The sequence below is a fragment of the Pongo pygmaeus genome, chromosome 2 (genome assembly GCF_028885625.2).
Source record: "Pongo pygmaeus isolate AG05252 chromosome 2, NHGRI_mPonPyg2-v2.0_pri, whole genome shotgun sequence".
Taxonomy (NCBI): domain Eukaryota; kingdom Metazoa; phylum Chordata; class Mammalia; order Primates; family Hominidae; genus Pongo; species Pongo pygmaeus.
In genome coordinates this window covers 136,413,730-136,441,348 of record NC_085930.1, presented here as the reverse complement: position 1 = coordinate 136,441,348, position 27,619 = coordinate 136,413,730, and the positions used below count along the sequence as shown (strand labels likewise).

Sequence of the window (27,619 nt, the reverse complement as noted above, 5' to 3'; positions counted from 1 at the left end):
AAGTTCAGGAAAAACAAAATAGTCACTGTAATTTATAGGAATACAAAAATTATCAAGTGGTAGAATATCAGATCTTTTCCAAGGAAACAAGTAAATTATATTCTAAATACTGGAGATGTAAAAGAAAATATCCACTTAAAATAAATAACTTTCATAATATTAATTTTTATGATTTATGATTTTCTTAATTTCTTCCATTTAAAACACTCAAACTTTCCTAAAATGTAAAACCAGCTTGAAGCTAGCATAATATTCCTGCCCTTGTGCTTTCCTATATACTTCATATGAGATTCCTTCTTCGGAAATTCAAGGAGCTACCCAAACTCCAGAATAAAATACTAGTATTGTATGAAAAAAAAAACGATTGCAAGTTTCAAAACAACTATTTGATTAACAAGGAAGCCCTCATTCCAGCCAAAGGATACGGTAATGGTGAACTAATTTATTTTCAATTCTCATAGAATGCCAAGTTAAGAACAAAAAATATTTGAACTTAGATTAATGACATATCGATAGGGCAAAGTGTATTATCAAAGCTTTTGGTGAGACGTCTTTTAAGAACAGAACAATGTCAAAGAATCATTGTGGAAACACGTGGAAACACTAAAAACTCAAAGACAGACAATACTGAAGTAATAAAAATACCACAATAACACATCTCTTTTTACCAAAAATGAGACACACAATTTATAATCTGCTACAATACACTAAAGTAGATGTGAACATCTACAAATGTAATGTAGACTCGGCACATTAAACTGACTACTGTGCTCGCTATTCAAAAAGACTGTAGTAACACATAATAATTTTTTAAACCTCCTAAAGACAAACACACACAATGGGCCTAACTTAGATCTACAAGAAAAGTTATAAATATCTACATGTAGTGTTAGTAAAATATTTTTTTAAAAAACTCAAGTACATGTAAGGAGAATTTTACCAAAATATATCAGCTATATTAAAAAAAGTACTCCTGGCTGTTTTATTATATTGGCGACTGTTATATAGCAAAGTAAGGGGATTAATTTTAAGACATGAACTTGAGATAAATAGGTCTTTGGGAACCTCTGCTTTGGTTGGGGGGTGGCAGGGGAGGGCACTGATATAAAAGAGTGATTAAGGAAGTCCTTGAGTGATTTCCCAGAGTAAAGTTTAATTTTTTTCTTGCATTCCTCTTATCCTCCCTTGGATATTCAAGTCTTCCCTCTAACTGAGTGATACCAAAGAAAGAAAGCTTGTAATCTTAAAGACCAGTAGTTGCAGTATATAGTTTTTTTAAATGGCTAATGCTATGAAAGGAGTTAACAGAAGCATTGGGGAGGTGGAGAATTATACTTGTAAGGGCCTAGTTATTCATTTCATTACCAAGCCATGAAGCAGAAATCTGTTTTAATGCATAAATCAATAAAATGGAGCTTTAACATGTGAGAAGCCAAGTGATAACCCTGATATACTTTCCTAAGCTATGCGGGCTGAAAGCTGGGTTATTTCATTATTTAAAAATTCTAGGTAGGGCATTGTGGCTCATACCTGTAATCTCAGCACTTTGGGAGGCCCACGTGGGCGGATCACTTGAGACCAGCCTGGGCAACATGGAGAGACCCCCGTCTCTACAAAAAAATACAAAAATTTGCCGGGTGTGGCGACGCATTCCTATAGTCCCAGCTACTCAAAAGGCTGGGGTGGGAGGATCATCTGAACCCTGCCAGTTCAAGGCTGCAGTGAGCCATGATTGTACCACTGCCTGTGTGAAAAAGTGAAACTCTGTCTCAAAAAAAAAAAAAAAAAAAAAAAATCTAAACCCTTACTCTACTGTATTTTTTGGCCCCATTAATGAATCAGCAAAAAGCAACCAACATAATTTTTTGATAAAAGCTCCATTATAGGCCATTTTACTTCAATGTTTGTTTCATATTTTAGGTTTTAAGATAATACTCTAAATCACCAGTGTCTCCTCTAGTTGTGCCAAGACCAATCAACCAAAACTACCACCACACAACCTCCCATGTCTGGGGGGTCCAGGAATACTAGAAATGATGGTGGAGAATATATCTTAAGATATGCATATCCTTTTGTAGACCAAATTGACTAAAGGGGTAGTGGATAAGGGCTATTGCAAGGCTACTGTTTCTCTGTCTGGTCAGCAGTGAGGTTTCGTTGCTCCTAGGACACTGGTAAATGAATAATATCAAGGTATTTGCAAGGTGGTTCAATAACTGTTCACATAAATCCAACTCTAAAGTAACTGTAAAGTAGCCTATCTCCCCTCAAGCAAATAAAGAGAATTGCTACATCAATGGAAGATGTTGAATAAAACTGAAAAGCAGATCTAATTAATAAGATATGGACAACTCAATGAAAAAAAAATCAGAAGTAAGACCAGAGAACTTTTTCTTTTTCAAATTTTAAGGATCTAGATTTTACCAGCAGTGAGGTTCTCAACACAATGTAAGAACATAAATACAAAAAACACACAATCACCCAAATCTAACATTAAAGCCTAAGAATATTCTTCGCCATCTAAATGTTCATCATTGATATTTAATCACTATCTTTTTAATGTGAATTTGGAATCAGATTTTGAGTTCACTTCCTGTGCCTCCATCCACTCAAATGAGTTAATGGTTTCTTGAAAATGACTGAACCCCTAATAGATAATCAATAGTCTTCCAATCACCAAATCATGTATTTCCCCCTTTTATACTCTTTAGCCTATACAATGCTTGAAAAACTGCTCAATTTGAACCTTCTGGAAGCTCTCATATCTGTGGCTTCTATAATTTTGGCACTGTGACTTTCCCCTACTTTGATTATTCCTCCAGTAAGTACTATTAAAATACTTCCTCTATCCAAATTCTAATCATGGGGACTTTCTACAAATCAATCCTTAGCTCTCTCCTTCCTCTTCCCTTTGATTTCTTATTTGTCTCATACCTTGAATTGGCATTTCTGGAGGATGACTCACAGATCTCTAACTCATGGTCTTTCAAACTGAAGTCTCTCATATCCAACTTTTTTTTGACCAGTTTAATTTAGAAGAACTAGGCTTGGCATGTTCTTTGCTCTCGGGTGTCACTTTGTCCTACTGTCATATCAGTTGAAAAATCTGTTTTTAAAGAGACATTTTTAAAATCCATGCATTTTTTATCCTTGTTACCGCATTCAGAAACTTCCAGGTCACTCTCTTATTTATTTAACAATCTGTCTTGAATAAAGCCACCATTTTCCTTGACAACCTTACAGTCTAACTTACAGTTTTGCATCTATCTAAACTGCCATTTTCCTTGATATCTAGGGTGAATTTTTTATTAGTTACTTCAAACCAAGCCCTATCCAAATCATTATAGATCCAAATTATTACACAGAAATAATGGAGCATTGACCTGCTTTATTGGCTACCACCACACAATGTTTCACCAAATTAATGCATTTATCAAACACATAAGAATTATTAAGAGATGTGATAAAAGACCATGTTACTATTTTCTTTGGAATTTAGAATATATATTAGATAGGTACATTTAATATAAAACACATAACATTTTAGGTTATTAGGAATCACTGTGAAAAGTTTGCCGCCACCCTCACCATCCCTGTTACTCTTAGACAACAAGCAAAATTTTGGCCCTACCACTCCCACATTCCCTTCAGGACTCCCATCACCACACTACTCTTCCTTCTCCCTTGACTCCATCCCTTCTAAAATCTTCTACCCTGCCCTCTGCAAACCACCTTCCATGATAGCAAATATCCTTATATTCTCAATCCATCAATGAATTCTTCAACCATCAACTTCCTTGCCTACTGTTTACCTGTTATACAGCCCTGACAAAAACCCTGGCTGTTCTTCTTTGTAGCTTAATCCTAGCTGCTGAATTCTGCTGGACATAATCACATACATTTACAAGCTGGAATCACCCATAAATATGATATTCCATTTCAATTTGTCTCCAAGGTTATGTCCTATCAACCCACTTTAACCTTTTTTACTCCCCACAGATCTTCATATGCTTTGCCTTGTTATTCACTGTCAGCAAATAATGTCACACTATCTTATCAAACAAGAGATTAAAACATCAGTGATATCTCATTCAACTCTGCCATCAAACCCATGAACTTGTTGCATCTAAACACCTCCTTTTCTTTTTCCCTCCTATGATTACAACAGACAATAAGGTCCCTCTTCCTGTCTTTGCTCTACACTGCCTCTCCTCTATACTTCCAAGACAGCAGAACTCTTCTTCCACTGATTTTTACTTTTCCTAATACTGTTGTGCCTTTTCATTTCTATTCCTCATGTCAGTTTAGTATAGAATACATAATTCATTTACATGAAATATACAGAGTGCTGGCATATGGATTCTTGAGATTACAAAAAGCACTGTGCTTATCACAACAATGACTTTGTCCACTGGACATTTCTATTTTCTTAACTTTAGTAATCTCTGGCAGTTTTGCTCACTCTCCTCTTGACATCTTAGCTTCTTTGGCATCACACTATCCTGGTTTTCCTTCTACTTCTCCAGCCTCTTTTTTTAAGTCTCCTCTGTGGGATCCTCTTCTGTTGCAAGGCCTTTAAATGACTTTCCTTAGATATTGGTCCTAAGTCCTCTTCTCGGCCTACATGCTATTATGAGGTAATCACAATCATTGCCATTGTTTTTGCTACCATACTTAAGCTGACAAATCTTTATCTTCCAGACCAATTCTAAGTTTCAGACCCATACATCAAAATCATTAGGGTGTCTTCATTTGAATGCCCTAAGGTACTTCTAACTCACATCTGAAACTGAACATCCAATGTCATGTCCTCTGCAGCCCTCTATCCCGTCTGTACCATACAAAATTCTTTCTCTAGATTTCCCTGTCTCAATACTGGCATTACCACAAACCTAACTAGTCAACTCTGAAAACTGTATGTCACTGCAAACTTCTCTCCCCTACCATTTCCCCATATCCAGTCAAGTACTAGATCAAGTACTATCAATTCTACCTCCTAAATAACTCTCAAATGTTTCCACTTCTATTTCCATTGATACTTTCCAGTACAGGCCACTATCATCTCACCTAGAATATTTCGATGGCTTCCGAAATGATTGTTCAGCTTCTAGTCTTGCCCCCAACACTGTAGTTTATTCACCCTACTATAGCCAGAATAATCTTTGTAAAATGCAAATCTGACCACAAGATTCTTTCACTGAAATACCCACCGTTCTTCATATAAGGGAGCTTCATCCTAGTCTTCAGTCTTATTTGTAGTCATTCTCCTTTTGAACTCTAATCTTTAATCACATTGAAATTCTTTATGTTTAGCAGAGGGCAAGCTCATAGCACAAACTCTTTACCATCATCTGGGTAACAGCTACTCATCCTTCACGTTGTGGCTTAGATAGACATCACACCTTCCTTGATCCACCATTACCACAGTTGGATTCTCTACCAATATACTCACTGTGCATCTGTTAATTCCTCTAGGAAAGCACATACCATTCTCTGTCTTTATTGACCATTTACTTTTCTCTGCTGGGCACCCCCAAGTCTGGCTACTAACCATAAACACCATGGTATCTTTTTCAATGTTTTATTTCCAGCACTTAGAACAACGTCTAGTACACGCAAGGCACTCAAATATTTACTGAATAACAAAAAATGAACTTTAAAAGTGTTTTAAATTTAAGAAAAGCTGCTACTCTGATAGTTACTGATTCCATCATATTTCATATAAAAAATAAACAATATTTGCTATATACCACGTTAGTAAGTTTAAGAAACCAGGTATCAAGAATACTATCTACACAAAATGTTCACTAACAATTATGTGCATTAAACATGTGTATTAAATGTAAGCATACTACATGTAGTCTATGCTCCCAAATTATGGCCACAAATTTCTTAGAAAAGTAATAATTTATTTCCTTAGCTTTCCCTTTGCCAAGTGATTACTGCTGTGCATTAACTCAATAATTCTTAATTATCATAACTTGACATTTATTTGCCAGAAAACTCTCTGCCCATTTGGTTTTATGCAAATTCTGAGATGGGTCATGTTTAAAAGAAAACATGGAATAACTGAATTTTAGGAGAAACTTCAAAGGAAGAGAGGTCAAAGAGAACAGAGAATAAAACAGGAGAGTATATTAACTTTTGAAACCCTAAAAGGAGAAAAATTCATGTGCTAGAATTATCAGGGACAATAAAACAGAGTTCATACATTACAACTTAAGATAGGAAAGAGAAAGACAGACAGAGGAAAGAGGCATTAAGCAATTATTAATTAACATAAGTGGAGGTACTCAAACTGATAAAACAACACAGTTTGCTCGTTCATCATTTACTGAGCAGTGTCCATGTGCCAAGTACTAGGTATACATACATTTCCAACACAATTCCTGCCCTCATAAAGCTCACATTTGAGACAAGGAGACAAAAAATAAACAAGGAAACAAATTAATATAGGATTATATATTGTTGAGTGCTCTGAATGAATCAAAAATAATGTCAGAAAAATAGCATGTGTGAAGGCCCAGAGTTTAGAACTGGCTTAGCATATCTGAGCAAGACCAGACAGAAAAGAGGACAGCCATGCACATCACAGTCAACAGTCTGGATTTTATTGTTAATATAATGGGAAGTCACTAAAGAGTGGTAAGCCAGGGAAGAAAGTAAAAAGACTTTTTCATCTCTAAGATGACTCCAGCTAGTAGCCCAGAGTAGGGTTTATAGTACTTCAGACACCATTTTTATACTTTAGCCAGATATCTAGATATCTTCAGCAGAACAAACCCATTCTTTAATCAAATTTAAATCCACCTCTACTATATGGAAAACAACACTAAAGATCATGATAGGACAGCATCATCTTATTATATCGACATCAGTCAACTATTTTAAATTACCAATTTCTTCATTAATAAAGCCAGGACATACCCTTCTAATTCTAAAACATGTCACTGTAATGGAAAGAAAGGAATACTTGGGAAAAAAACAAAATTATAGGAAGCAAAACGGAGTTGGCAGGACTCTGAACATCTTGGATTTTTTTTAAGTTGCCAAATATTTCATGAATGACAATAGAAAGCAAGCTTTGAAACAGATAGTATATTAAAAGGCAAAGAAAGGTCAGGCAATTATTTAAACATATAAAAGCTATTAAGAAGGTAAATACTGTGACATATGAAATTTAAGCTAAAAACTTTAGTAATGTTTAACAAAATGCCATTCTCAAAAGAGACCTGATATGGTTTGGATTTATGCCCCTTCCAAATCTCATGTTGAAATGTGATTCCCAGTGTTGGAGGAAGGTCCTGGTGGGAGGTGAATTGATCAGGGGCTGATCCTTCATGAATGGTTTTGCACCATCCCCTTGGTGACAAGTGAGTTCTCAGCTCACTTGAGATCTAGTTGCTTAAGAGTCTGGGACATTCCCCCATCTCTCTTACTCCTGAGATGCACCTCCTCCCCCTTTGCCTTTTGCCATGATTGGAAGCTTCCTAAGGCCCTCACCAGAAGCAGATACCTGTGTCATGCTTCTTGTACAGCCTGCAGAACCATAAGCCAATTAAAGCAATTTTCTTTATAAACTGCCAGTCTCAGGTATTTCTTCACAGTGATGTAAAAACAGACTAACAAAGGATCCCCTACAGAAAAATTTCTCTCATCACTGATGACATTCCAATCTCTTATAAGCTTGTGAAAACGAGTGATTCCAACAATATTATTTAATTAATAGGTTTGGTATACCTGAATTTTCATATTGTTATCTTAAATTTAAAATAAAGTGATTACTTCTTCATTTTATTGGTCATTAAAGGTTAAGAGCAAATAATCATAAATAGTCTAATATTTTTGCTTTTTTGTTTTTAACTAAATTACTAGTAACTTGTCAGTTATTAAACTTTGATCATAGATCTTGGAATTTTATGTGATAACTAATGTAAACTAAACTGAATAGGGCACACAGAAAATGTCATATTTTCTATGCTGTTCTCTCTTTGAAAAAATAATTAAAGCAGTTAAAAGTTTAATTCACATGGAAAATATCTCCTAAGACTTTGCATATATATCCGTATATATGTTTACTAATAGAACCTACGACAAGAAATGTTTTTAAAAATTACACATGACTTCTACACAGGCAAACCACTGAAGTGCAGTGTTTAAATACTTAGAAAATGAGTCATCCAGTAGTAACAAATTCCCTAAAGATTATGGCAGAAATGTGTAAAAAGCTTCAAAATACTTGAAGAAAGCCCAGGGAAGACATATATTAAAATAAGCAAACATAATAGAAAGGTGATGATTTTCTTCAAGTAATATGACAACCTCATTAAAATGCAACACGTTTTCCTGTAAAAAGAAAATCAAAGAAGATGAAATAGATGCTTTATATAAAATATTTACCTATACAATGCACAAAGCCCACTATGGTTAGTAACCTTTATGGCTTTGAAGAACAAGATATTTACATATCTTTCTTTCTGCATGTGCGTGTGCGTATGTGTGTTTTGTATATATTTTTAACAGTTGACAGCTGTTTTAGAGCATACAGAGATGCCAAGCTGAATGAGGGTCTTGATTACTTCAAGATTAGCTATCTAAAGTTTCTATTCATTTTAAGTGTTGTTAGTTGGAAGAGTCATTAGTCACTTCCTTGTCTCATAGAACATCAGCATACATTTACATTGTTAATGAACATTTGGGGTAAATGAATTAATGGCACTTTTAAACATCAATTCAGTCCTAATAACTTAGTATGTCATAGAAATGTTAGGCTAGGATATAAACGAAAAGCCTTTTTAAGTAAAGGTAACTACTCATTCCTGTAAACAATAAAGGATAAAATTAATTTAAAATGTTATTTTAACCAGGTTAAAAAAAAACCCTCAGTATTTAATGAAATAGACCATATAAAAATATGCGCTTAAAAAACAAACAACAACCCCGTCTCTACTAAAAATACAAAAAAATTAGCCAGGCAAAGTGGCAGGCGCCTGTAGTCCCAGCTACTTGGGAGGCTGAGGCAGGTGAATGGTGTGAACCTGGGAGGCACAGCTTGCAGTGAGCCGAGATTGCGCCACTGCACTCCAGCCTGGGCTATAGAACAAGACTCTGTCTCAAAAAACAAACAAACAAACAACAACAAAAACTATGTCCTCAAATAACCACAGTAATCAGAAATAGTATGAAATATTTTGGTGAAACTATTTTATACACTTGTAACACAAAGACATTCACTTTTAAAACATCCACTTACAGAAGTACTTGCAAAATAATTTGATTTATTTAACTATGAACGCTTCTTATGAGTATTACATTTAAGAGAAAATATCACTAGAAAAGGTGTCATGCTTAGCACTGAGATATTAAAATACTGAAATTGAAATGTACACTATTAATTTTCATATTATCAAAATCTTAAACATAAGTCTTGAGTTCTTATTTAACAAAAAACATAAAAATTTAAAAATTAAATCACAAAAATAAGCTGGACAAATTCTCTCCCATTTTTATTAAGAACAACAATGGCATTTGTATGTAGGAGGGATTAAAGATGCACAAAAAGCATAAACATTCTGCATAAAGTTTGTGTTCTAAAGAAATAGCCACTTTAGGTGGGAGTCAATTCTTTTTTTAAATTCTCAAAACATGAGTTAAAAGCAGACCTTGGCATCAATATAAACAGAAAAAATCATTTTGTTTGAAGAATATAACACACATGATTTACTATGACTAATTTTCCTTTTTATAACAGTTTGTCTGTATACTCTAATTTATGTTTTAAAATAGATCTCACAATCTTGATACCTGCATTCCACAAGTGAAAAATTACAAGCAGTCACTGAGTCAATTAACTCCATCAAATATTTAGTGAACTGCTTAAAAACTAAGGATAAGGCTTCAAGAATTCTCACAAAACCAATTGCTTCTGTCTAAGAAACTATGTTATTACTATCATTAAGTAAATACTGAGAAAATAGTGGAGTTCTGATACATAAACATTTGATACATTTTTATAGGGTAGAACCTGAATACAGGCTACATTTTAACTGTCTACCATTTAATAATTTCAGTGTATAGATCTTTAAAAATATAACACAAATTTCAATTACTTTAAAAAAAAAAAAGAGGATGAATCAAGTCTTTTATCCTGGAATAATCTCAATCTGCTGAAAGGGGAAAAAAATCTCTGCAAAATCAATGCCAAAAATTTAAGAATCTTTAAAAGATGTTTGACCAAGGCCCTTTCACATTTCAACATTCTTATGCTGAAGTCATTGTTCAGTTTATTATTTTATTTTAAAGAACGACAGTGAGTTAAACATTTGGCTAATGCTTCCATGGACAACTGTGGCTTGTTGAAGTATTCATGAGTGTCAAGAGTGCTCTGTACATATCCAGAATAACATACTTAACACTGGCCTGCTCAGTCAGCTTCATCAAAATGTGTTCACACACATAAGGTAGACACAGCTAACTGAGGGCCCTCTGCTAGGTTTCCCAGTACCCTACCTACAAATAGTATGGAATATAAAACTCACCTCCAGACTTGTTAGAGTAACTGGACAAGGGGTCAATGCCTACTTCTTGTTCTTCTGGCTGCAGAGGATGTCTAGTTTCAGTTAAGGAATGATACATTGTGGGAACTGGATAGTGTCACCAAAAGTAACTACCTGGGAGGTGAAAAAATACAGAGAAAAATAATAAATTCTTTTTCTGCTATGACTGGGAATAAATATAAGACTGAAATGATTACATGAGCATTACAGACATTAACAAGTTTTTCCCAGGCTCCAGGGACTGTTACCTCACATTGGTAGGCTTATGCAAAGAAGGGAAAAAGGTAACAAAATTTCCATTTCAAAAATTTCTCAAAAATCTGAGCATCATTTATAATCTTTATCTCAATTTTGAATCATATTTATTTTTAATAAATAAGCTAAATTCTAAATTAAAGACAATATTCTCACATTTATAGCATCCTTTTGTTTTACAGCCAAAATAATAAACATTCACAACAGAAACTTTCAAAATACAGAAAATATAGCAAGTTAAAATTATTCATGATAGTATTAGCTAGAAATATTAGTGTTAACATTTCAGTGTATTACACATGTACTTCCTGTCTTTATTCTGGGCATTTAAAATACATACGGTTTTAATGTGATCCATAACATGCTAAACATACTGATTACGTAATCTATGAATACTTTAAATTCAGTATTTTCCTCCCCAGTTTAAAAAAAAAACAACCATGTGTCTATAATTTCTAATTATTCCTAGTATTCTATTATATAGTTAGCGCAATTTATGTAACCAATTCCTTATTTAGTAAACAACATGTTTTCAGTTGTTCAATACTATAAACAGTCTCAAAAATAAGCATCTTTTAGCAGTATGTCTGTATCATATCCATGATTATTTCCTTAGGATAAATTCTTAAAGTACAATAGCTGGATTAAAACATATATTAAAAAAATAAGATCTTAGCAAACTGTACTCTATGAAGGTTTGTACCTGAACAAATCATTTCTCCTTGATTCTCATTAACGATGGATGTTTCCTCTTTGATTTTTTGAACCAACCTGATAGTCAAATTTTGTATTGTATTTGCTTGATAACTACTGAGATACTGTTTCTCTGACATTTGTTTATTGTCTTTTGTTAATGGAGTTAATTGTTATGACTGTCTTCATGATATCTAAACATGCTTTAAGTATTAAGAGTATTAAACCTTGGTTATATGATACATATATTTTTCTCAAAGTGTATCTGTCTTTCAGTTGTATGACATTTTTGTGACATAAGTAACTTTTTACATGCTCAAATATATCTGTATCTCCAGTATAATATCCACCTCTGGTGTTATACTTACAAGATTTTATAAATAACTACCTACATTTCCTTTGGTCATTTTGAAAGTTTTCCCTCTCAATTCTCACTTATATAAATTATTCCATATTGAACAAATTTTGTTTTAAATTATTTTCAACTTCCAACATACACTATTTGTAAATTTTGTATGTCCTTAAGATGCAAATTATCTTCCCAAATCATAACTCTTTCAAAAAATAAACCAAGTTCACCAATTTTCATGCAAAATAATGTAAGTAACATAATCTCTTAAATTTCAGGAGAAGCAAGGACATGAGAAAAAGAGGAAATAATAAGAGAAAAAAGAAGTGGTAAAAGCAAGTCCAAACAAAATGAGTATCTAATTTTATAGGATATGGTCTTCACCTATGGAGGAAAAGCTCCAGAGATGTTCATGAATACATAAATTCTTGATGACCTTTTACCAAAACAAAATGCTCCTCTATCCTATTTACTTTCTCTCTAAAACCATCACCTAGTAAAATACTCACATACATGTTCTAATTTTTATCAGAAGTCTCCAAAACCCCGTACATCCACACAATCACAGTCAGACGTTAATAAAACCTATCCGCTTGGAATTGTGGCTAAAACAATATAAGCAGAGGATTAGGGAAAACAAAGAACTCTGGTAGCTAATATGCAGTAAGAATATCTAAAGCCATAGATCTTAAATCCATAAATCTAGACAGTTGTCAGTATTTGCTTATGTGTGCCAATCAATAAGCATATACTGAGCGCTTGCTATATAGAAGAAACTCTGGAGAATATAATCTAGTAGAGGACAGCAAAATGTAGATGATTGGTTATAGTATAACACAGAGTTTGATAAATTCTGTTGAACAAATAAATAAATTCAGAACCAAGGTCCTCTACTATGGAGCAGTCACCAAATTCAAATGTCTAATGAGGTCAGGCAAAAAGTATTATTATTTATGGTTAACATTTATGCACAATGAATATATGCCAAAAACTAGTCTAAATGTTTCATGTACACTCATTTCATCCTCCTTAAAACCCAACCGATTTATGTTTGTCAATTTTATTTTCATTTTACCATAGAGAAACTGAGGTACAGAGAGAGTAATTAATTTGTCTAGAATCACACAAGGAGTAAGTATTAAAGCCAAAATTGAAGCCATCCTGTTTGGTTCTAGAGCTCACATTCTTTCTCCTACATTAATTTGGCTCTAAATAAGTTAGTGCGACAAAAAGACCAGGTATAAAAAAAGGGGGTATAAAAAGATGCAGCCTATGAATAATTAGAACACCCTTTACTCTGCTTCAGCTTTTTCAAGACAAGCTAGAAATCCAAAATTTTATGTGAAATCTGCTAATTTGTAAGTGTTAGCAAATAATTCAAATTAAAAGAAAAATACTGGGTAGAACAGATTAAACACTTTTCAAAATTTTATTTGGCCCATGGGCAACTATTTTAATGTAAGATTTATATTCTCCATATATTTTGTTATACTCTTAAAAATATACAAGTAAACATTTGAAAATGTCTATTTCAAGTTAACTGCTAGATTCCTTAAATTTTCTTTAATATCTTAAACCATGTTTTCATAATCTCAGTAGCTGAATTTCTTATTTTTACAGTACACTTTCACTGTTACAGGTTTCACATACCTAAAATAAATAAATAAATGACTTTTGTGTATTTTAAACTATATAAAAAACAGACAAGTGACAAGCAAGTTGCCATCAAAGTTTATTTTTAAAAGAAGTATTTTTAAAACCCTCATCTTTATGTTGTTAGAAGAAAATACTCTACCACACAATGATATTCATACATTCATTTAAGGTGCTAAAAATACTTAAGGTCTTTTTGACTCCTTAGAGAAAGTTCAAGAAGTCATTTAGTTAATTTAGCTTAAATTATAATTCTTTAGAACTTAACAAGTCTATGGTAATATCCAATAGCCAGAATACAAAATCAACCAAATACCCCAGTCTACAACAATTCCATATAATCAAGCATCCATTATATCCTGATTTATTATGCCTATAGATTGAAAATGAACCACTGAAATGTTTTTATAATTAAATAAAGGAAACTGGCTAACTAGTAATAATGAGTTATTTTCAAGCAATCTGTTGAAGAAAACGTGTGGATAATGTTCGTAGTTTTCTTTTAATTATGGATTTAAATAACCTAATTCAAAAGTAACTGATTAAGAAGTTGCTGCTTTCACTTTTTTTATTGTTTTGTTTTAAATATAAAGAGCTATTTTAGCTCTCTTGAATCTAAAAAAGCAACTTAAGTTTGTTGGTTACTGCTATTGGGATTACCTTATGAAATCATAACATAATGTTGTTTTAAATATGAAATCATTTTCCTACGAATTTCCCAATTTGTGTTTCATAAACATTCCAGTAAGAGAAAATGATTGATTACAAAGCAGAATATCAAAGGTTTTTCATAAATTTGTCTATTTTAATACTTATGAATAAATTTTTACCTGCAAATATCAAACTATAAAAAATTAAGGGATTTTATTTAGTCTAAAAATTTTTAAACAATCACTGTAAAAGTCCAGCATAAACATAACACTTACAATGGTTCATTAGATCTCTAAATTTGATTACAAACTCCAACTTCTATCCTTGACATGCCTTAATTTTCTCTTATATAGAACCAAGATACATACAGAGAAAAGAATATAAAGGCCAAAAACATGCCTCTTAGTAGATGACTACTTAAATCCATAATTGATAGATTTTAGTTCTCTTAAATGGTATCTTCCTGTTCCTAGAATTTCTCTGGCTCATAAAAATGATGCCTGAAGAATTATTTTAAATAAACAAAAGCAATCTCATTTTTCTGACTGAGAAAGCATAGTAATACACCTTCCACGATCTGGGAAAGGCCCTATCCTTCCTTTGTTACACTTACCGTAAATAACAGTTTTTCCTATTCACATGAGTTTAAAATTCTGAAAAGTCGTAACTAATTTTACAATATGGTTTTAGTGCTATCCTCAGCACAGGAGTTCACAAATAGGCTAAAATTCCCATTTAAAATCCAAGACTAATCTTTAAGATATTTGTACTGGTTTCACAAGTCTAGAGGTTGAGAGTATTAAATCTTAAAAGTGATCTGTCTGAAAGAAAAGACTTCTTTTGCAAATAGTTAATTTTTAATAAAAGGGTAAGCGTTCAGCACTAAAGCTTAGAAGGCAGTTTTAAAGTACACTTAAAAAATCAAAGCAATATTTTCCATGTAAAAAAAAATCAATACAGGCCGGGTATGCTGGCTCACGTCTATAATCCCAGCACTTCAGGAGGCAGAGGCGGGCAGATCACGAGGTCAGGAGTTCGAGACCACCCTGGCCAATATGGTGAAACTCCATCTCAACTAAAAATACAAAAATTAGCTAGGCATGGTGGTGCGTGCCTGTAGTCCCAGCTACTCGGGAGGCTGAGGCAGAAGAATTGCTGGAACCTGGGAGGCGGAGGTTGCAGTGAGCCAAGATCGTGCCACTGCACTCCAGCCTGGGGGACAGAGCGAGACTCCATCTCAAAAAAAAAAAAAATCAATCAATCAATACAAGCAGTATCTAAGTGAAAATCTCAAACTATGAGCATTGAATAGATAAAATCATAAGTTAGTTTAATAATATTTTCTCTTTTAAAATGGCACCACATGAGCAGAACCTCTAGAATGAATTTATTCTGTCTGAATACGAAATTCTATATATTTCAGCTTATATTCTCTCCTTAACTGTTTCTAATACTTAGGCACAGAATTAGCATTCTGAACTGTGTCATTCTAAAAACATTCATATTCAGAAAAGCTCATATAAGCATACTTCATTCATTTAAATTCTTGACTGATGGTAAACCTAAAAGTCAAACACTGAAATGATATAGTATTACTTTACATAAAGATTTCTCCTATAAGAAAAGCATACCAAAGAGCTTAAATGGACTACTTTCAGAGTCGATTATAAAAGGAAGAAGGATGCAGCATGAATAAGTATGTGTTCTAGGTAGCATGTATTTACCATGATAGGTATTTAACCAGAAATATGACATATGGGGTATAAAAGCAAGCTTCTCTGGTAGAAGCTACATTTTCACAGTTGAGAGACAGGGCAATTGAATATCTGGTTTAAACAAACATTTTTTATTTAGAAATGTTGGTAGCTAAAGGTAAATTCAATGATTGGAAGTAACAATGTTCTAAAGTCTTAATTATAAGGGCAGAAAGGAGGAAAGAAGAAAGGAAAAAAGAAAAAAGAGGGAAAGAAAACAAAGAAAGAGAAAAATAAAGTTTTATTTTTAAATTCTGTCAATCTTTAATGCAAGAGGGTTACATTGGACTTTAAGTTAATTAAGTATTAAAATCAATCATCTGAAAGTCTTAATATTTAATATTGTTAGATTGTATATCAAAGTAGTTTTATTATTTATTTACTCCAAACCTTTCCAGAATACTTCATTTGACAACAGGGGGTCTGTTTCTCACAAGATAAATGCATTTACAATGCCAAATAAATTATATATAAAAGCATTTGTCTTAATACATGTCATTCAATATTAAATATCACCCCTTGGTAAAACCCTGAAACCTTAATTCATTTTTACCAACCACACAATTTTACTATCCAAGTGTTGTCTAACAAATAGGTATAAGACTACAATAAGGGTCAAAATATAAGAACAATGATCAAAAGAAAATCAAAACAGATTGAATCATTATAATTTTCATGCTATCAGAATAAGCTGTTTAGGGCAAACAATTCACTGTAAATTAAAATACTAGACTCATTAACAATATACCTACTAAGAAATATGCAGAATATGAGAGGTTCACAGGTGGACTTAAATATTTTATATTACAAACTAAGAATGCATTTTGCCTTTCAATATTAAAATGCTATAAAGTCATGAGAAAGTGACACTTGTGACCACATAAACCAAGAGAAAACTGAACACTATAAGAGTCAAACTGCCAAACAGAAAGCTCTCCACAGTGTATTCTCATACAGTTTCAGAGGTCTCCTGAGCAGATGCTCAAGATGCAGAGACTGGGGAATTAGCCTGGCCTAGTGAGCAAAACCAAACCTTTTATTATTATGTAGCCATATGAAAATACTTTCAATTCTTGCTGTTCCTATTTTATATATTTATATATTATTTATATATCCTATTTTATATAGATACTACCTCTAGCCATTAAATGATTCAACCCGGTTTTCATAAAATCAAGGTTAATACAACATACAATTAGGAATTTAGGAACAATAAAATTTGAAAAGAGAAAACAGAAATCATAATTTGGCAAATTATATTAAACTGATGATAATTAAAAATAAGAAAAAGGAACAAATGGCTACTCTTCATACAAACATCAAATCAAATCATTTTGTCCAAAAAAACCAATGAACAAAAATCTCTCCTTTGGTGCAAAACATGGGGAGGCCAGGGGTGTGTTCAGGAACACCTGACCAATTGTGGGGCAATCCTTCTAAAAGTCCATATGAATCTGTTATTTATCCCTTGGTTTTTAGTAAGTAGTAGGGCTGGGAAACCTAAGGAAGTTTTAGTACTTCCTTTAATTGAAAGGTAGCCCTTTCAATTAAATAATAACAACAGCAGCAAACACACAGCACTTATTGGGAAGCAAAGCTATTTAAACCACTATACGTATTAACTCATTTAAACCTTACAACAATTCTATGAAGTAGATACTATAACACCTTTTACAGATAAGGAAACCACAAAGAAGTTATGTGACTTATTTAAGGTCACAGGGCAAAGCTACCTCAAATGACAACAATCACTTAATAAGTGGCCTAACAGAAATTAAGCCAAGAATTATAGGGTAGTTTCCTTTGTTATGTTAACTATAACGTAATACCAAAGAATTCAGTTTACTTTTTTCGCATACAAGCTGTTTCGAAATCTGAGATATTGAGATAAACAGATCCTTAATAGTTATAAGGTGTACACATCTTGTACAGATCACCATCTCAGAGTAAATGCTTTATCTAGTAAGGAAAGCAAGTAATAAGCTGTGGATACAGCATAATTCACATATTCCTCAGCAAAATTATAATTTATGAAAAACTCACACTTGATCTTTGGAATCGTTATCAAACAGCCAAAACTGTAGTTGGGGATTTTAAATCATTATTTAAGTCCCCAAATGCTATAAATTCACATTGCACCAGTCACTTCAGTACATCACTGAGGGAAGGCCAGCAGCTAAGAAGCACCAGTCCTTGCTAGCCAAAGTAGCTTACATAAAAACATTTCCACATTCCTCCATTCAGTTTTATGCATCTCCTTTCCTCCTGAGGAGGCCTTTCCTCTTCACTTTTCTAAATCCTGTACATAATTCCAACATTCAACTTTTCCTTTAGGGAACAGCACCAGAAGTAATTTCTCCCTGCTCTTCCATAGCAGTATTTCCCCTGCTCTGATGTGCCTCTGGGCTTGGCAGAAACATACTTTTTTATTAGAATAAGTTTTTTTAATGGTTCCCCTCTACTTATAGCAAGTGCTAATTTGTTTAGGATAATCTGTGGCCAAAAGATTTCCTATTTACATAAATTTGTTTAAAGAAAGAAAGAATTCATGAAAGGAAAAATATTAAATAAATTATAATAAAGTAGTAGGCACAGTTAAAATCCTTAAGGTGTTATATAATAAATGATTAATGTTTTGAAAATAATGTCACAGCAGAATTGTCATTCACCAACTTTATTAAGCAATCCTTGATATATCACCTGTATTGTTTACATAAACTATTATCATAAGTAGTTCTTAGCTTATTTAGCTTATCATACATTTTTGTAAATGCAAACTATGTATTCCTTGAGGGCAGAGAAAGTATTTTTCATTCCTTTGTACCCCCATAATATGCAGATATTATCCAATAGGAATAAAACCTATTCATTAATTCATCAAAAACAGCCAACACAATTATAAATGTGGTTCACGCTACTGGTAAACTAAACATCGCTCTGGGAAATGCTTACTTATCTCCTCTTTAAGAGGTCCTAAATTCAGGGTAATGCCTAACCCTCGGAGTCCACTCTCCCTTCTCCCTCAACATGCTCTGGCTACATAAGTCTTCTTTCTATTCCTTAAACAAAAATACAGCTCATTGTCTCTTTAGGTCTTTGCACATCCCCATCTCCTCTTCTGGGAACACTCTGCTCTTCGTATCATTCAGGTTATCTGCCCAAATTCAGACCAGCCCAGAAATGTTTTCCTGGAATATATCTAATCCACTGGCAAATCTTGTCAGTTCTACCTTCAAAATAAAATCCAGAATCAAAACCATTCTTTACAAACAACCACCTTGATCTAGGTCACAGTCATTAGACCCAGAAAAAGGAAACAGTCATCTTTAACTTTGCCCTCTGCCTAGAAACCCTCACCTTTTTTGCTGTAGGCAACATGAAATCCGTATTTTACTCAACTTCTGAACTGAGCTTTTTTAGCAAGACCATCCACTTACAGGAAAAAGAAGCCACTTGTTCTGTTGAGCTAGAACTAAAAGGTTAGTTCATAGACACACTCGTATGGTGGGTGAGAACTGTCATAAGTCCTTGTGTTTCATTTAAAAGTTTTAACTTCAGGAAATTTCTGAGAAGCAAGTAAACGTTATTGTTATACAATATGTAAGCTTTACAAAGTTAACCATCCATAAATAAATAATAAAAGAACCACATACAGGTCAATGATGAGAATGTGTCATAAGGCAATGATTATGATTAATCAAATTAATAATATTCATGAAAAAAGTTAACCACTGGAATTTCCAACTATCCTTCCATACATTACAAAAAAATATTTTGATTATGAAAGCAGAGTTTGAAAGTATTTCAGAATAACATCTGGTTTATATTTGACATAAAGTAGACACTACCTTGTGGCTAATCTTCTAAGTCAATTTTATTAAAAGTACATACATACAAATACAAACATGATATACTATATAACTAACTCTGCATTTACTCTTATTTTGAAAGGTGTTTTTACTTTTATTTCAGTTATCTATCTTCTCTTCAGAAGACATTAAATTCTAGATAAAAGATGACATTATAGAAAAAAAATTATATGTATTTCTAAATTTCATATAATACCTATCTCATGACTGTTACAAGGATGAAATAAAGTATATGGGGACATATATCAAAAGCTGCAGTGTACTATGGTTCACTGTTGTCATTCCTGGCAATAATAATAAACATTAAACATTCTTCATAATACAACAGATGCATTACTTGTTACATATTTTTAAGGTTATATTGATCTCAGCTAAATAAAAACAGTAGAGTAGGAACAGACTAGAAGAGGGAAGAAATGATAGGGACCGGGGGCAGAGAAATTCTAAGCAGAAAAGGGTGGGTCGCCGACAAAACCCCACCTTCAAGCCGAAATGCCTGAAACCTGCAGCCCAAAGTTAGAACTTCTATCCCTGTTTTCCTACTCGAATGTTGCCTTTTCCTAAACTACCCATGGCCCACCCTGCCCCTCCATCCTGTGCCTATAATATAGGAAACCCAGGACTCAGCCAGCACAGAGAAGAAAGTAGCTGATGCAGAGGACTATGACTGAACATGGGAGAGAAGTGGCTTGACTTGAAAGGGACAGCTTTACAGAGGGACAGTTTGCGTAACTTTGGAGAATAATCCAGCTGGAGATGGCCAGATTTCAGGGGAAGAAGATTACCTACCCACCCCATCTCCTTTCCAGCTCCCCTTCCCACTGAGAGCCACTTTCATCAGCAATAAAATCCCCCGCATTTACCATCCTTCAATTCATTCATGCAACCTCATTTTTCCTGGATGCTGGACAAGAGCTCAGGAGCCACAAGTGCAGATACAAAAGGCTGTCACACTGATTCTTTGCCCTTCCTGGCAGAGGGCAGCTGCCTCATGGAAAAAGGCAAAAAGCCCACTGAGCTGTTAACACTTAAGCCGTCTGCAAAGGGCAGAGCTAAAAGAACAATGTAACATGCCCTCTGGGGCTTTAGAGGTCACAGGTAGCCCCACCTAGACACTGCTGTGGGGCCCAAAGTTTGCTCCTACTGGAGCCCAAAAGTGCTTGCTCTGGCTCCCACAGGTGCGCGCTCCCTCCCATGAGGGGTGGAGGGCAGTCAGCTCATTCCAGCACTTGTGCACTCCAGTTCCCACCTCGTTTGCTCGCAGGCTCCCTCCCGCAAGGAGTTGAGAGCGGAGGGCTGTGTAAATGAGGCACTCCTGTCATGAGTCCCATGAAGAAGTCAAGCAAATATCCTGCTTCAGAAAGAGCATTCTTGGGGGAGAAAACATTGTATACTAGGGCTCAGGGAAGAGGCAGTGCATGCACATTTCATGTAAAGTGTGTAAGGAGTCAAGCTCAGCTGGGTTGATTTTCAGGCTTAAGAAGCAGAAAAGGACTGTACAACGCATGGCTTATAGACCTTCTCAAGATTCAGAGCTTTTTCCTAATGTCAATGGAAACTACTTTTAAGTAAAGTAGGGCACCATCTCCTACTACTTCTCCATATTTAAATTTTCTTCAACTATACCAAATTACACACCTCAGCACTTCCACACATGTGGCTCCTCTGCAAGGCACTACTGTTCTTACCTTCTTCGCCTAACCAACTGCTATTGGCCCTTAAGATACAGCTCAAAAGTCACTCTTCCCCAACATGCCTTCTCCTAATTTGATTCAGATGCCCACTTACTTTATGCATAACTCCACCCTAATATTAACCATTCTTTAGTATAATGGTTGGTTTTCGACTAACTTCTATTGTGAGGATAGGGGACCTGTTTTATTCATCTATACTCTAAGTTACTAGCACTCCAGAACTTGCAAAAATCATTTATTCAATCAATCAACAAAAACAAAGACATGCTTCAGTATAATTCCCAGATATGAGGACTAATTGAGCTATACTTGTTCTACACAGAAGCACACAAATTGAAATGATTTAAGAGAACCTTGTAGTATGTCGTAGGAATAGATATGGATTATACTATTTGGGATAAAAGATCTGAGTTTTCCATCATATTATTTTTTTAAACTATGCCATAAATAAGACCTAAAACAGTCACTTAACAAATATATACTGAGCACCTACTATAGCCAACACAGCACTGATCCTCATATCAAATGCAAACTCAATAGGCAGTGAGCTTAATATTATATACTACTTGGTGAAAATTGCCACCATGATACTACATGTTACAATGACATTGAAATGTAGTATTTACTTTCAACCACAACTTTGGACATTCTCAAATCACATAACAAACTACATTACTTAGAACGTTTTCTTTTCCACAAAACCAAAATCCTTTTTGAAATGTCAGCCTTGAACATCATAAAATTATACAGAATGATGAGGAAACAGGCTTATAGTGCATATAAATATGAAAGCATATTAGCCTGCATTTAATTATCAGTTCAAACAACAACCTGATCTAACCTTTGACAAGTAAAATAAATGTTCTAAATAATTTAACTAAAGCAAACATTTGCTGTTAACACTAGCTAATTATAGTAAGAGCTGGAAAGATAAGAGGAGGAGAAATGACAAAGAGAAAGGAAGAGAAAGGGAGCTGAATTTTTTTAATTAAGGTTGAGATCTGCAATTATTCATTGAAACATGATTTTTTTCAATGAATTTAATTCACAGAAAAGGGCAAACTCAGTAGAAGAAAGTTTCTTTATAAATACTCAGATAAAGAAACATTTCAGTTTATTAGCTTATTTTTTCAGTCAGTAAAAAATTATCCATCTACCATGGGAACAGGAAAACAAGTTATAGAATTAGGGTACAATCAATCTCCTTCTCTCAAGGGGCTCAAAGTTTAGTTAAGAAAAAGTCCAGGAAATGGGTTGCCAGATAAATAAATATAAGTAAATAATAAAATAAAATATAGATGCCCAATAAAATTTACATTTCAGAAAAACAACAAACATAATACTTAAGACACCTATACTAAAAAGTATTCATTATTTATTGAAAATCAAATTTAACAAGGAGTTCTGTATTTTATCTGACAACCCTACCAGTAGACAGACAAGGAGACACTGTAGGAGCTCCAGGATTAAAAGAGATCTCAAAGGACAAGACCCCAAAAGAACTCACCCAAAGGCAGGAAAGACATGTTTTTTCCAGAGCTGCCATCTGACTGTTACTGGAAAAAACTAAAATGTGTGATTCAAATGTACTGACCCAGCTCTACGGAATCTTGTTTTTCAATTACCCTGAAAAAAGGAGCTACAAAAAATATAACAGATAAATGAACAAACTTCTTAGTGGAAACCATCAGCTACCATATGGCAGAAAAATGAAACATTCTGACAAGAATACAAGACCTGCTGACTAGAAACAGACAGTATAAGACTATTCTTAAACAGTTCTGAGACTACAGCTGACCCTTGAACAACATGGGTTTGAACTGCACCAGTCCATGTGGATTTTCTTCTGCATGTACCTCTCCTGAGACAGAAAGACCAAAACCTCTCCCCTTCCACCTCCTCCTCAGCCTACTCAATGTGAAGGCAACAAGGGTAAAGACGTTTATGATGATCTACTTTCACTAAATGAATAGTAAATATATTTTCTCTTCCTTAGGATATTCTTAATAACATTTCCTTTTCTCTAACTTTATTGTAAGAATACAGTATAGTACATATAACATATAAAATATGAGTTAATCAACTGTTTATGTCATTGTTAAGGCTTCTGGTCAACAGTAGGCTATTAGTAGTCAAAGCATTTGGGAAGTCAAAAGTTACATATGGATTTTTGACCGCATAGGGGTCAGCACCCCTAACTCCCATGTTGCTCAAGGATCAGCTGTATTATCTTTACCAGTGAAGAACGTAAGTGCATAATTTAGGAGGGGGAAATCCAAAGAAAATGTGAACTTTGTTAATTTCTTGAGACTACTTTAATATAAAATATTATGTTAACTCTTTCATTCATGAATTAACATAATATTTGGACTCTTGTATTAATGTTAATAATTATACATGACACAGCACAAGAATCTAAGGTATGATCATCAAAATTTATGGGACCATAAATTTTTAAAACATTCAATAATGCAAAATGTGAAGAAAATATGTTGTAGTCCATATTAAAATGGCCAATTTAATTGATTAGTAGCTTCAAAAATGATGAGCTTACTTGCTGATGGAGTAGAAACTTCTATTAACTTGGATACATGAGCCAAAAAGTCTCAGTATAAATATGCAAATGTTCCAATTGTAGAAGAAGACTATAATTATTTACAGAGGCAAGAAAAATTCCAATTTCCCAAACATAACATATAAATATATATAGACTTTATAAAAGTGATAGTAAAAAATGACAGTCACTTAAAATATTAAAATATTATTAAATAATGAACTTGAGTATCATTGCAAAGTGATCTGACTTGGGGGTTTCTCTCAGAATCCACGTTGATTGTAATGGTTCCATTTTTTTCATAAAAGAGATTTGTGCACATGTAAACTTCTGTCCATACATGTTCTAACACCAAAACTGTTTAGGTTGCCCATGTAAGAAAACTGACATATATTAAAATGTCATTATAAGCCCTCAAAATGGAAATAAACTATTTCAATTTCATTTTCATAAGAGGGACAGATTAAAGCACTGAGAAGGTAAAAAAAGGATACAGGAGAGGAGCTAATTATAAAAGAACACAATACATAGTGCTCACATAATATCTAGAAGTCAGAAAACATAAAGGCTCTATGGTGATTGTCAAAGAATGTTTCAAGACATCAATGAATACTAAAAAACAAAACAATTCTACAAACTCTACATAGAACAGATACAGGCCAGAAAGGGTATATGAAAAGAAGTAATTAACAAAACTGAATAAACTGGGACTACAGAGGAGCTACACATACCCTATCCCAACTCCCAGGGAATTTTACTAGCAAAAATATACACCTCCTTTTCCAATGTATACAATTAGGTAAAAGAATGTAGCATACTATCTCCAAAATTTCATTGAATACCATAATAAAATGTCTAAAAACTAAGTACATTAGAGTTCTATAATTCTTGCTATCCTAATTTACATGAAATCATTGCATAAATAATTTTTAGAATTTTGAAATCTATGCGTAAACTTCAGTAAACAATCGAAAGTAAATGACAAAATTTCATACCATGCTTTGTCATCTGTGGAACAATGATGCAGTTCAATTATATTTATTGAACAAATTGGCATCCTTTGTCTTTCTCTGTGCTAAGAACTGTTTGGAGTAGTGATGATTACTAATATTTCACTTAATGCTTACTAAATGCTAGACACTGTGTTTTACGTGCATTATTATCCCATTTAATCTTCTCAGCAATCCTATCAGACAGGAATCATTATTACCCCCATTTTACATAGGTGGCAATTGAGGCTAGCAAGTTAACGATTTCACCTCAAGGTCACACACTAAGTGGTTGGCAATTGAAGTGAACCTTCTTCAGAAACTCATTTTAAGATATCCTACTGCTTTCTCACTATGTACAATGGCGTGGGGAAAGGAACATCACGAAATAGAGATGAGGAGAGAAGCAACATCTCCTGGGAGGTAGAACACAAAAAAAATAAAGACCACATAATGAAAACTAGAATGTTACAGCAAAGAAGATGTATTAAAAGGAGCTCTAACTCTGAAAGGTCAAGGGGTAAATACAGGGGTCTCAAAAGACTTTATGGAGAAGGGAATATCTAGGACAGGCTTTGAAGAAATAGTATTTCAATAGGCAGAGATGGACAGAGAAAGGTGATCAGAGGTCAACTCAGAAAAGATTGTTCTGAAGCCAGCAAAATGGACAATAAAATAGTAAATACCTATGTTTGCAACAGAGAAAGCTGCACTGAGAAAAAGCAGCTGCGAAACAGACATATAAAATTATATCATATGAAATGCAAATTATTAACAATAAAGCTTTACATTTAAATAGCAGTTTGCAGTTTACAAAAATTTTCACATATATCATGCATTCTCAATGGCAGTGATATTGTCTCCTAGTGGACAAGATTGGTGCACAGAGTGGGTGTAGGGAATCGTAGATACTACAATAGTTTATGGTCCTCAAATGGAATATAGTACATAAAGAGAAATATAGTTTATCTGTGTATATTTGTGTTATTAAACTTTCGTAATGGAGGATGACTGGGAGAAGTTTTTCTTTAAAGACTTTTTAGGGGTGCAATGATTTTTTTTAAAAGGTTCAGAAACACTGACAAATACTACCTCATTTGATCATCCCAACCATCTAATAAGTAAGCAGGTATCATTTCCTTTTGTAAAACGCATGAAACAAATAATACAGGAAGATTTAAAGAGATGAACGAAGGAGAAAAACAAGCAGTGCACGGAACGGAATTTTATACATATACACAGCCAATAACATGAAATAATGTGCAGCCTCACTCACAGTTAAAGAAATCTCAACTAAAACAATCAGATGTAATTTTTCACCTACCAGAATGCAAAATAAAAAAGGTAGATAATACCCAGTCTTGATAAAAATTTGAAGAAATAGGCATTTTGATGCTAATGAACTTGATTTAAAAAGTGCAAGTTTAGGAAAGCAATAACTGTCAAAATTACTAATGCATCTAACTTTTGAATCAACAATTCTACCACTAAAAATGTATCCTACTTGTATATCCTCTAGCCAAATCTATGCAGAAAGAAGTTGATTGTAATAGTGAAAAACCATAAGCAATCTAAATGTTCTATAATCCTTGGGTTTATAAATTACGGTAATCAGGCAAGGCACAGTGGCTCACAGCTGTAATCCTTGTCCTATGTAACATACATGGACAGAAGTTTACATGTGCACAAATCCTTGGGAGGCCAAGCCTGGGAGATCACCTGAAGTAAGGAGTTCAAGACCAGCCTGGTCAACATGGTGAAGCCCCATCTCTACTAAAAATACAAAAAAAAATTAGCCAGATGTAGTGACAGGAGCCTGTAATCCCAGCTACTCGGGAGGCTGAGGCAGGAGAATCGCTGGAGCCTGGGAGGCAGAGGTTGCAGTGAGCCGAGATTGCTCCATTGCACTCCAGCCTGAGTGACAAGACAAACTCCATCTCAATAAACAAATAAATACATACATACATAAAGGTAATCCAGAAATAGAATAAGAGATAGGAATTTAAAATGCTCTGATGTAAAAAAAAAAAAAAAGTACACAGCATACTGAAATCAACAATGCTACCTGTATGACCCCATTATTTTATAAAAATATACAAATGTAATTTTGCTATGCGTTAAAATTTCTGGACACACAAGAAACCAACAAAGCATGAGGAAGAATTCTCCAACTGTATACCTAAGTGTACACTTTTAAAAATAGGACATGAGGATTTTTTTTTTTTTTGAGACAGAGTTTCACTCTTGTTGCCCAGGCTGGAGTGCAATGACGCGATCTCGGCTCACTACAACCTCCACCTCCAAGGTTCAAGCAATTCTCCTGCCTCAGCCTCCCAAGTAGCTGGGATTACAGGCACCCGCCACCATACCCAGCTAATTTCTTTTATTTTTAGTAGAGATGGGGTTTCTCCATGTTGCCCAGCCTGATCTTGAACTCCTGACGTTAGGTGATCTACCTGCCTCGGCCTCCCAAAGTGCTGGAATTACAGGCGTGAGCCACCACACCCGGCCAAGGATGTATCTTTTAAAAATATTTAATTATAAAAATGTTAAAATGACTTGCTCCAGTTCCTACAATTGCGAAGCAAAATTATGAATACAA

General features: G+C 34.0%; 1 protein-coding gene across 50 annotated transcripts in view; it reads right to left on the bottom strand.

The window, feature by feature from the left end:
* The window catches only part of TBC1D5 (TBC1 domain family member 5), a 599,895-nt gene that overhangs the window by 355,171 nt on the left and 217,105 nt on the right, over nucleotides 1–27,619 (bottom strand). For all 50 annotated transcript variants that reach the window (XM_054482838.2, XM_054482837.2, XM_063662139.1 and 47 more), the window contains one exon: nucleotides 10,539–10,670. In XM_054482838.2, coding sequence (XP_054338813.1) covers nucleotides 10,539–10,635 — 97 coding nt within the window. In that variant the 5' untranslated portion in view covers nucleotides 10,636–10,670. The remainder of the gene's footprint in view (nucleotides 1–10,538; nucleotides 10,671–27,619) is intronic.